The sequence below is a fragment of the Olea europaea genome, unplaced genomic scaffold (assembly GCF_002742605.1).
Source record: "Olea europaea var. sylvestris unplaced genomic scaffold, O_europaea_v1 scaffold1344, whole genome shotgun sequence".
Taxonomy (NCBI): Eukaryota; Viridiplantae; Streptophyta; class Magnoliopsida; order Lamiales; family Oleaceae; genus Olea; species Olea europaea.
The window spans coordinates 41,921-52,584 of NW_019230931.1; the positions used below are offsets into that span (position 1 = coordinate 41,921).

At 37.5% G+C, this 10,664-nt stretch overlaps 2 protein-coding genes across 2 annotated transcripts; one reads left to right on the top strand and one right to left on the bottom strand.

The window, feature by feature from the left end:
• Positions 1-1,597: 1,597 nt before the first annotated feature.
• LOC111375157 lies at positions 1,598-2,434 on the bottom strand. Its single transcript, XM_022997949.1, has one exon. The coding sequence runs from the start codon at positions 2,432-2,434 to the stop codon at positions 1,598-1,600; it is 837 nt and encodes a 278-aa protein (XP_022853717.1).
• A 5,958-nt stretch (positions 2,435-8,392) lies between these two features.
• LOC111375161 (polyphenol oxidase I, chloroplastic-like) lies at positions 8,393-10,402 on the top strand. The gene has a single exon (XM_022997954.1). It carries the CDS (start codon positions 8,481-8,483, stop codon positions 10,206-10,208), a length of 1,728 nt encoding a protein of 575 aa, XP_022853722.1. The 5' UTR covers positions 8,393-8,480; the 3' UTR covers positions 10,209-10,402.
• The last annotated feature ends 262 nt before the right edge of the window (positions 10,403-10,664 follow it).

A 10,664-nucleotide genomic window follows, 5' to 3' on the forward strand; every position in this document is an offset into this window, starting at 1 on the left:
TTTTGATGTAAAATGCCCAATCTTAAGGGAAATAGTTTTTCTTTTTTACCGAGCTCATTTTTTATTATCGAGGTATTTTTATTTCATCAACATATGCGTCGAACTTTTGTTAATTAATATCCCGACGACTGAGAAGAATTAATTATCTCGACGACAAAGAAGATTAATTATCCTGACGACTAAGAAGATTAATTATCCCGATGACTAAGAAGATTAATTATCCCAACGACTAATCATCTCGACGATTGAGAAGAAATAATTCGACTTTAAGCAAGTCATAATGCCGAGGATAGTGGTGAATACAGGATAGTTTAACACCTTGACGGTAAAATTATCCCGACGTCGGTATTGCTTACATAGTAGATAGGTTGTTGGACTCTGTTAACCTCTTTCCACCAAGACCCCACTGATCGCATTTTGAGATACGGCCAAGTACAAAAATAAGGTGTCACCAGGCTCAGGCCTAGTGAGAATAGGAGGAGATGCCAATGTTTGCTTGAGCTCCTGAAAAGCTTTCTCACGGTCTTCACTCCAATCAAAGCCTTAGTTTCCTCTGAGGATTTTAAAGAAGGGATAGCACCTGTCTGATGCTCAGGACATGAACCTGTTCAAGGTTGCTATTCTACCAGTCAACCTCTGTACCTCTTTCTTGTTCCTTGGTAATTCCATAGATGCCAAGGCTTGTATTTTGTCAGGGTTAGCCTCTATCCCCGAGTGAGTGATCATAAAGCCCAAGAACTTGCCCGAGGCTACGCCAAATGCACATTTTGTGGGGTTCAACTTCATTCTGTACTTTCGCAAGGTGTCGAAAACCCCTTCAAGATCTGAAATATGCTGGTCCACCTGTTTGCTCTTGACCACCATGTCATCAACTTACGCCTCCACATTCCTTCCAATTAAGTTAGTAAAGACTTTGTTGATGAGCCTTTTGTATGTTCCCCCTGCATTCTTCAAACTGAAAGGCATGACCTTATAACAGTAAATGGCGGAATCGGCCATGAATGACGTCATTTCTTGATCTTCCTCAGCCATGAGGATTTGATGATAACTAGAAAATGCATCCAAGAAGCTGTATAGCTCATGTCCAGATGTGCTATCCACGAAGTTGTCAATCCGTGGTATGGGATAACTGTCCTTTGGACATGCTTTGTTAAGATCTGTGAAGTTAATACAGACTCTCCACTTACCATTGGCCTTCTTTACTAAACAACATTGGCAAGCCAATCGGGATATTGGACCTCCCAAATGAATTGAGCACTGACGAGTTTGTTTATTTCTTCGCGAATGACCTCTCGATGTTCTGAGGCAAACTGTCTTTTCCTCTGCTTTACTGGTCTGGCCCCTGGGCTAACGTTAAGCCTGTGAACTGCAATTTTGGGGTCTATCCCTGGCATATCCTCAACCTTCCAGGCAAAAACGTCAATATTGCGAGATAAACAACCAATAAGTTCTATCTTTAGTGTGACGTCAAGATCCCGACCAATCGTCACCTTCTTATCATGCTCGAGCTCGATTTCCATCAATTCTTCGACAGGAGCAAGTCTGACTTGTTGCCCGATCTCCGGCTCCATCCTCGAGATTTGCATGACATCGTTATTTATTTCTCGAACGCTAGCAACATAGCATTGTCTAGCAGCTGTCCATTACTTGTTGGAAACTTCATGGCTAGGTGGAAAGTAGACACAATGGCTTTGATCTTGTTCAGGAGTGGTCTTCCCAGAATAGCGTTATAGGCCATTGAGACACGTACCACTTGAAAAGATGTCATCTTCGTAACCTGTTTCTGGCCAGAACGCAAAGTTAGAGGAAGCTCGACGACACCCTCTGGAGTGATGACTCCTCCCACAAACCCCTGGAGAAGAGTTTTAACCGCTTTGAGCTGCTGAGATGAGATTCCCATTTTGGCAAAAGCCTCTTGTGAAAGTATATTGGTCGCACTCCCATTGTCAACCAAGATTCTCTTTACTTCAAAATTGGCCACAATTGCTAAGATGACCAAGGCGTCATCGTGTGGAAGTGATACACCTTCCAAGTCCCTGGTTCCAAAAATAATATCCTCCAACTTTCCATGAGACATCCCAGAGGCCAAGGCATATTGTCGGGCATATTGTTTTCTCCCACTATTCGAGTCTCCTCCGGAGGCAATACCCCCAATGATGATATTGATGGTTCCAGCAGTGGGTTGACCATCCCTTTTTGCTTCAGGGGCTCTTTCCCTACCACGATCGTTCCTCGGGCGTTTGTCATTACCGACGTAGGAACTCAGGAGTCCTCTTTTAATAAGGGTATCAATCTCCCGTTGCAGGGCCTTACAATTTTCCATGGTATGCCCATGATCTCGATGGAACTCACAGTACGTATTCATGTCCCTGGATTCGGGTGGTGACCTCATTCTGACAAGCCATTTGAGTTCCTTCATATCCTTGATCTCCATTAGTATATTTGTTTTTGATGTATTTAAACGCATGAATGACGTCAGGGGAACCTCCTGTCTCTGTTTTCTCTGAGGTGGTTCTTGACAGGGGTTCGGGTCAGCTGTCGTTTATGGTCGACCCTATCATGGGATGGTCCAACCTTTCTCGGGTTCAGTGTTTCCTCCATATTTATGTACGTCTCGGCTCAGACAAGAAGCTCGGTCACTATCTTTGGCGGAGTTTTAGATAAAGACATCTTGAAAGCCTCACACTTTATGGCATATGTGAAGACAGAAACTACTGCAGTTATATGTAGGTCGGGAATCTCAAGTCTTTCCTTTTTGAACCTGGTCATGAAATCACGTAGGGTCTCATTTTTCCCTTGTCTAAGTTGCATGAGGGAAGCCGCTGTCTTCCTGATGCGTTTACTGCTTGCGAAGAAAGCAGAGAACTTGTCCGCCAAATCCAAGAATGAGGCTATGGAGTTGGGCTCTAAGGTTGAGGACCAATCCCTAGCAGCATTCGTCAAAGTTTGCGGGAAGGCCTTGCACATCACCTGATCCAGTGCGACCTGTAGATTCATGACGTTCGTGTATACGTTAAGATGATTGATTGGATCGATGGTCCCGTCATATTCTTTGATCTTAGGATATTTAAATCTGTCTAGCAAGGAGAATGTCAATATCTCGGAAGTAAAGGGAGTGTTGGGACTGAATCTTGCTGACCCTTTGTTGCCCTAAAGTAGGCCCGCCGTAATTTCTTCTTGAATAATCCTAGCGAGTTCCCCGGACTCCATGGTCACTGATCTCGAGGCCGAGTGTGGATGACGGATGTGAATTTCTTTAACTTCGCAGCGAGTCAGTGTGGCGACCTGTTGTCTGAGCTCTTCAAAGGCTCCGGTAGTGACGACTGCCGGTTGGGGCTCTGGCATTTCTGATGATTCCTCTTGAGGAACAGGGATATCCTCAAGAGGAGGTTGGTTTGGAGCGAATGAACTTGCTGGTGAAAGACCTAAACGTGTGTTTACCATGGCTTTTGGTAGCGTTTCCCACAGACGGCGCCAATGATGCTACCAAAAATTGTACCTGAGTAATTTCGAGCTGGACGACTGATGACGAGCACAAACGTGATCTTCCGATACTTGAAACAAAGGCGTCGAGGTTTGTCCTCGTCGCCCCTCCAATGCTTAAGTCAGAGAGAGAATTTGTGCGTAAGGCTATGAACTGAAAATTATGTAAAACGCACCTAAATAATGATTAAGGGCTTCATATTAATAGAGGTAGGTGGTGGGTTCATAATAGGATTCTGTAGTGCACTTGTAATAGGACAGCTTGATTTTGCAATCTTATACCAATGAGTCCTACGCGAGATAGGAGTTTGAATTGCGGTATAACTGGGATACCAATTATTTAATAGAGTTCTTCTGGACATAGGAGACATAGGTTGAGGAGTTTTAGTCAGAATAAATTTCTCATTGGATAAGGCATTGACGTCGGGGACATGCCGAGGTCATAATCCCGAGGACACGTCGAATGACATTCAACGAACTTTTGGGTCAAGAGCTCGGGCAAGTGATATACATCCCGAGCACATAGATCCCGAGCATACTGATACACAAATCGATGAAATAGAGTCCTCGGGTTTATATACGTCGGGAGTAATATTTGGTAATATCAAAGAGCATCCTTAAATTTAGAGAGTCAAATTTTTATATAATCGAACAATGCTCTTTATTTTAACTCTTCATTTTATTTTTCTCAAGTAATATTTGTTGAACTGAAGTAAACAATTATTCAGCCCGATCATCAATATTTGGACTGTTTACAAATGAATCGATCAAGAGCCTCTCAAATCAATTTATTACCACCCTAAACCAGACGATTTTCTTTGGAAATCGAAACCGGTTCATATTGAACTGATTTTCAAATTGGTCCAATATTGCATGGGGGAGATTCAAACCCACGATTCCTTGTATGAAACATTAGAACCGTGACCAACTGTGGTACCTGTATAATGTTTGTAATAATTGTGAGGATATATATATACACACACAAATTATCTTTTTGTTTTGAAAAATTTAAAGTACAATCTAGCAATGATTTATTGGTTGAACTATGGACTTACTGGGGATCCGATGATTTTTTTTTTAATCAATGATCGGGTCGGATTTGATAACTATGCCATTACCACTTTAGGCTTCAATTTTCAAATTTCTTTAATTTTTCTAACCTAAATTTACTTAATCTTGAAAATCAATTATTTCCTTGAGTTTTGGAGCAAAGATTGAAAAGAATTTAGATTCATCTAGTGAATAATAATTGGAGTTAAATGTTTGAATGCTCACTGAACTTTGGCTACTGTCATGTTTTATTCACTATACTTTAAGTTGCACTGCTTTGCTCACTGAACTTTGGCTACTGTCATGTTTTATTCATTATATAATCCATTTAATTTTTCTTATAACGGATAAGAACCATGGGTTCACGATTGAATCACTAACCTAGTGACTTACCTCTTCATCTAGGTCAGTTCTTGAGTGAGGTCATGATTTTGTTTGTACTTGTTACATCATTTGTGACACACGCATATCAAATGAACAGTAGAAAATCTTAAACTTTTCAAAATTGAGAGTATTAAAATAATAAAACTTATTTTAAAAGTTAGCTCATTGATTAGGTTAAAGTGCATACTTATCTTACTTTCTTTAAAGAGGTTGCAATTTTTCTAAAATCAAACAATTCGATCCAAGAATTATTGACAATATTACTAGAAAGTATAATAACCTATTTGAAAGTAAACAACTCTATAAAAGTAAGTTTTGCAATTTTTCTTAAATCAAAGAATTTCGATACAAGAATTATTGACGATGTTACTAGAAAGCATAATAGCATAGTTGAAAGTGTGAAATTAATATAAAAGAACTTTTTCCAATTTTTCTAACATCAAAGAATTTTGATACATGAGTTATTGACGATGCTCATAAAAAGTATAATAGCCTAATTGAAAGTGTGTAATTTGTATAAAAGTACTTTTCTTTGACTAATATATTGCCACAATAAATATAAAAAGATAAACTCGCATATATAGTCCTCTTTACTCAAATTTGAAATCTTTTCCCCAATCTTTTTTAGTCTCAATCTTTTCCCAAACCTTCAATTAGTTAGCACAAGAACGCACCAAGGTTACGAAGCAAAAGGTGGACGGTAGTTAGTGGCTGGAGGTTTCGGGAGTGAATTACTCAAATGGTCATTGAACTTTGCAAAAGGTTTTTATGGAATACTGAACTTTGCAAAAGATTTCAACGGAATTACTGAACTTTGTAAAAGGTTTCTTAGGGGTTACTAATTAGGTGATTAATTTAATGACCCCTAGGAAACATTTTACAAAGTTCAGTAATGAATTGAGTGATTTTTAAAGTTCAGTGGTCTCATGGAAAACTTTTGCAAAGTTCAATAATGAATTGGATGATTTTCAAAGTTCAATGACCATTTGAGTAATTACTCGAGGTTTTAGGGTGGGTGTGGCGAAATCAGGGGTTGGGTGAATTGAGGACACTGTTTATTCTTTTTTATTTTTATATATTATTCTTTTTTGTTTATTTAAAGTTATGGGTAGGAATGTTTTCTTACACCACTTGAATGAACTACTTAAATGGTCACTGAATTTTGTAAAAGGTTTTTAAGAGGATACTGAACTTTAAAAATTATTCAATTCATCACTGAACTTTGTAAAAAGTTTTCCAATGGTCACTAAATTAGTGATCCCTCGGAAACCTTTTACAAAGTTCAATTACCCATGGAAACCTTTTGCAAAGGTCAGTGATGAATGAGTGATTTTTAAAATTCAGTGACCCCATAATAATTTTATGCAAAGTTCAGTGATAAATTGGGTGATTTCGAAGTTTAGTGACTTCGTGGAAACTTTGTGCAAAGTTCAATGACCATTTGGTAACTCACTCTACAAACAGAACTTTTTGACGATTTGATTGGAAATTACTATTTGAAATAATTAATTGAAGATTGCAGATAAAATTGTGACGAAAAACAATTTTTGAACAAAAGTTGAGAACTAAATACGAAATTCATTGCATACAAAACGTTATTCAAGTTTATTAATCTATGCCCCAATTTGGTAAAGCTTTTTCAGATTATAAATTGGTGAAACTCATGAATACATAGTTTAAAAGTATATAAAATAAATTTAAAAATAAAATTTCATCAACTTATACAGTTATACTCTAAAACAAACTTTATCAAATAGGGGCTGTGTAGAATATAGGTTAGAAAATGTGGAAAATGAGCATAGGGAACACATTTTTCCCGTGGCCAATCACGACAATTATTCTACTTTGAAATTTTTGGCTGGTCATCGATTTTTGTATGAAAATAATCACATAAAGAGAATCTACTCACAACAATTTCGCATAATTTTTGAAAGTTTTCTTTACTAGTTATCGTGGGGGTCAAAAAATAAGAAGTTGCAAATATTGTTTTCAAGAAATAAATGTTAGAATTGAACGTGCAAAAGAATGTAAAAGATTGAAAAAGAATGCTAAAAATTTTTATACATAATTCTTTACTCTTGCTTGGTAACAAGGAAAAGAAAATAGAAGGAAAAAGACCAAACACCTTCAGCAATTACAATAATAATTCCTATGCATTTTAATTCGACAAGTGTGTTTATAAAAAAAATTATTTAAGATTATTACCTTGAAAATTAATGAGTTTCCTTTGACATAATCAAACACCTCAAATCTTTTGGAAAAACTAAAACTATTTTTGATAGAAATAATTTACACTAAACAATACTTAGAGTTACCAATCATGTTAAGGTTGCCTCATTAATTTATAACAAACCAGGTCATTTTCACACTTGCTTGGGGACAATAATAAAATTTTCACGTCTGTAAGCTTGGTTGCCCTCACTCAAAAACAATTATAACTTAATAAATTGTTTAATTTGGTCCAAGGGGGCGGCTCGAGGATTTCTCTAACCTCGGTCTTGACATCGTTGTTGGTCAGATTATACCTAAATTGTACAAATTAATAACTATTACTCATTTATTATGTATACATTTTTTTCTATGAAAATGTGGTGTACTCACGATAGCGTTGTCCTACTGTGAAATTTTGTCTGGTCATCGATATTTATATGGAATTGATCACCTGGATGAAAAATAATCTAACAACAGGTTTACTGGCAATGAATATGATTTAGCCTAATACAGCACTAGTGTGCAATGACTTCCTTCATAAACTGCCAGAGCATGTGGAATGTTGGCATATTAAATATTTGGAGGTTGTTTGAATTTTTTTTTTTTATAAAAAGTTTAATAGATTTTGATGAATATTGTTGAAATGAGGAATTGCAAAGTTGATAAAAGTTTTGTAACCTATGAAATGAGTGGTTTAAATTAAGTTTGATCAATTAAAACGTTGATCAAACTTTATTAAATTTTTATCAGACAAGCATTGAACTTGATCGTTTAATATGTAATTTATTTATATCTTTCACAATATCTAATAATGAACTTAATCAAACTAATAGTGAAACGATGGAAGACGATTCATATAGTCAACTCTAAATCGATGGACAATAAATATTAGTTCTCTAATTGTAGTTTCTCTTCAAACCATTCACTTGATGAAAGATTCTTAATTTTGTTTCTCAAAATTTATTGATTACACCGGTGTTACATGAACTCTAGCTTATGACAGGTCTAAGTAGCAGTTTTTTTCTTGTTAATTACTTGTCTTAGTTTGTGCCAAGATAAGCACTTGGTTTTAGTATTTTTCACTCACGTATTTCATCCAAAAAGTAAAAGTTATCCATTTACTGTGCATGATTGACGAATTTTTATACTTTAAATGCATATACCTAATCCCAATCCCCTATTATCTATCTATCATAATATAAAACTTGCAAAATAAAGTCAACTTTTTGTGATAAAAAAGTAATTAAAAAAATTGCGATCAGTTCAAATTTAAATTGTGATTTTCTTTTGTTACTCATGAAATAATATATAAATGGAGGGAGTATGGTGGTACTTCTGCAAATTAGACGTAGATGGCTTCTCTTTGGTCAATGGCATCTGCAACTAATTGCATTCCCTATTCTTCTTCCTTCTCTACCAGGAAATCTCCCTTTTGCAATAACAGAAGAAAACACCCTCTCGTAAAAGTTATATTCAAAGCCAAAATTGGTGAACACAGACCTGAAGCCACCTCCAAAAATGGCGAAAATTTTCCAGGGAAGCTTGACAGGAGAGATGTTCTTCTCGGCTTAGGCGGGCTATATGGCACAAGTCTTGCTACAAATTCAATGGCCTTAGCTAAGCCAGCGCTCCCTGACTACAAAGATTGCATTGAAGCCACACAACCCGACCGAACACCCATCAACTGCTGCCCTCCGGCCACCGCTGGGATTAAGGATTATGTCCCTTCGGCCACCACTGTCCGCACTCGAATGAATGCTCAGTCAGTCACTGTTGATTCAGATTACTACAAGAAGTATTCGGCGGCCATTCAGAAAATGAGGAACCTTTCTCCGACTGATCCACGCAATTTTCGGCAACAAGCAAATGTCCATTGCGCCTACTGCGACGGAGGTTACACTCAAAAAGGAAATTCAAAGCTTTTATATGAAATCCATAATTCTTGGCTGTTTTTCCCCTGGCATAGATGGTACGTGTATTTTTTCGAGAAAATCTGCCAAAATTTGATTGATGATGATACTTTTGCTTTACCATTTTGGAACTGGGATGCTCCAGGAGGAATGCAAATTCCACCAATGTACAATTCTGGTGTCACGACACCTCTTTACGACTGCCTTCGCAACCCGGACCACTTGCCACCGGCAGTGATCAATCTAGAATGGTCCGACGGCGATGTAACGGTAGACCCGGAAGTTCAGATCAAATACAATCTTGCCATAATGCATACCCAAATGATTACCCAATCAAAGACTCCAACTGATTTCTTCGGAAACCCTTATAGGGCGGGTGATGATATCACCACGCTCAATGGCGCCGGTCAAATTGAGCAAACACCTCATAATCACGTGCATACTTGGACCGGAACCGTAGTTGACCCTAACAATCCAATCGACATGGGTACCTTCTACGCTGCCGCTCGAGACCCAATTTTCTTTGCTCACCATACAAATGTGGATCGGATGTGGACCATATGGCTGAATCAACTCAAAGGAACCAATTTTACAGACCCGGATTGGTTAAATGCCTACTTCATATTCTACAATGAGGAAGCAAAGCCTGTAAGGGTGAAAATTCAAGATTGTCTCGATAACACAAAACTTGGATATACATATGAAGACGTGCCCATTCCATGGCTCGATGCGAGTGCAAAGCCAAAACCTCGGGCAAAAGCAAAATCCTTGCCTTCTGCACCCGACCCTGATCAGGTTTTCCCAACAACATTGGACAAACCCATAAACGTGATTGTCAAACGACCAAAGAGGTCGGGAAGTGGATCATCAGAGGAGATACTCGTTATTGAGGGAATAGAATATGATAAAGGAAATTACGTAAAATTCAATGTGTGCATTAATGAAGACGATGTGAATGCTTCTCATCCAGACAATACGGAGTTTTTGGGGAGTTTCAGCAATTTGCCCCATGGACACCGGATGAATGTGAAGACAAATAAACGATTTAGGATTTCTGAAGTGTTGGAGGAATTAGGAGCTGGGGATTATGACCAGGTACTGGTGACATTGGTGCCGAAAAGCATTAATCCTGTGAAAATAAATGGTATCAAGATTGAGTTTGATTCCTAGCAAATTGCCGCAAAATATTTCGTAGCAGTCGGCATAATTATGTATTATGAACCAGATATTCTCAGGCGCTTATGATGACCAAATCTGGGAAATGACCTCAAGAGTTCTAGTTTATCCGCATCCTTCTATGTGTTTGCTTCTTTAATTTACATCATCAATAAAATAAGACACGACGTGTGATTTTAATTTGAGAAGTGCATGTGTCATGAATAAAATAAGTTCTTTGGTTGGAAATGCAACTCAACTCTATGAAAATATATAAAAGATATGGTAATCGATAAGCATGAATGAATGATAGTTTAATAAAATTTTGCTAAATTTTTTTAATTTTTTTAACTAATGAAACTTTAAATTTAAAACACATATTTCGCCCCCATTTGGCCCCCATTTTTCCAAATTAAAATGGGTAGAATATTATTATTTTTAAATGAGTGGTTGAAAAAGAAGAAATTTTTT

Excerpts from the sequence above, each read along its gene's own strand:
- LOC111375157 (XM_022997949.1), bottom strand. The coding sequence starts at position 2,434 with ATGGAGATCAAGGATATGAAGGAACTCAAATGGCTTGTCAGAATGAGG.
- LOC111375161 (XM_022997954.1), top strand. The coding sequence starts at position 8,481 with ATGGCTTCTCTTTGGTCAATGGCATCTGCAACTAATTGCATTCCCTAT.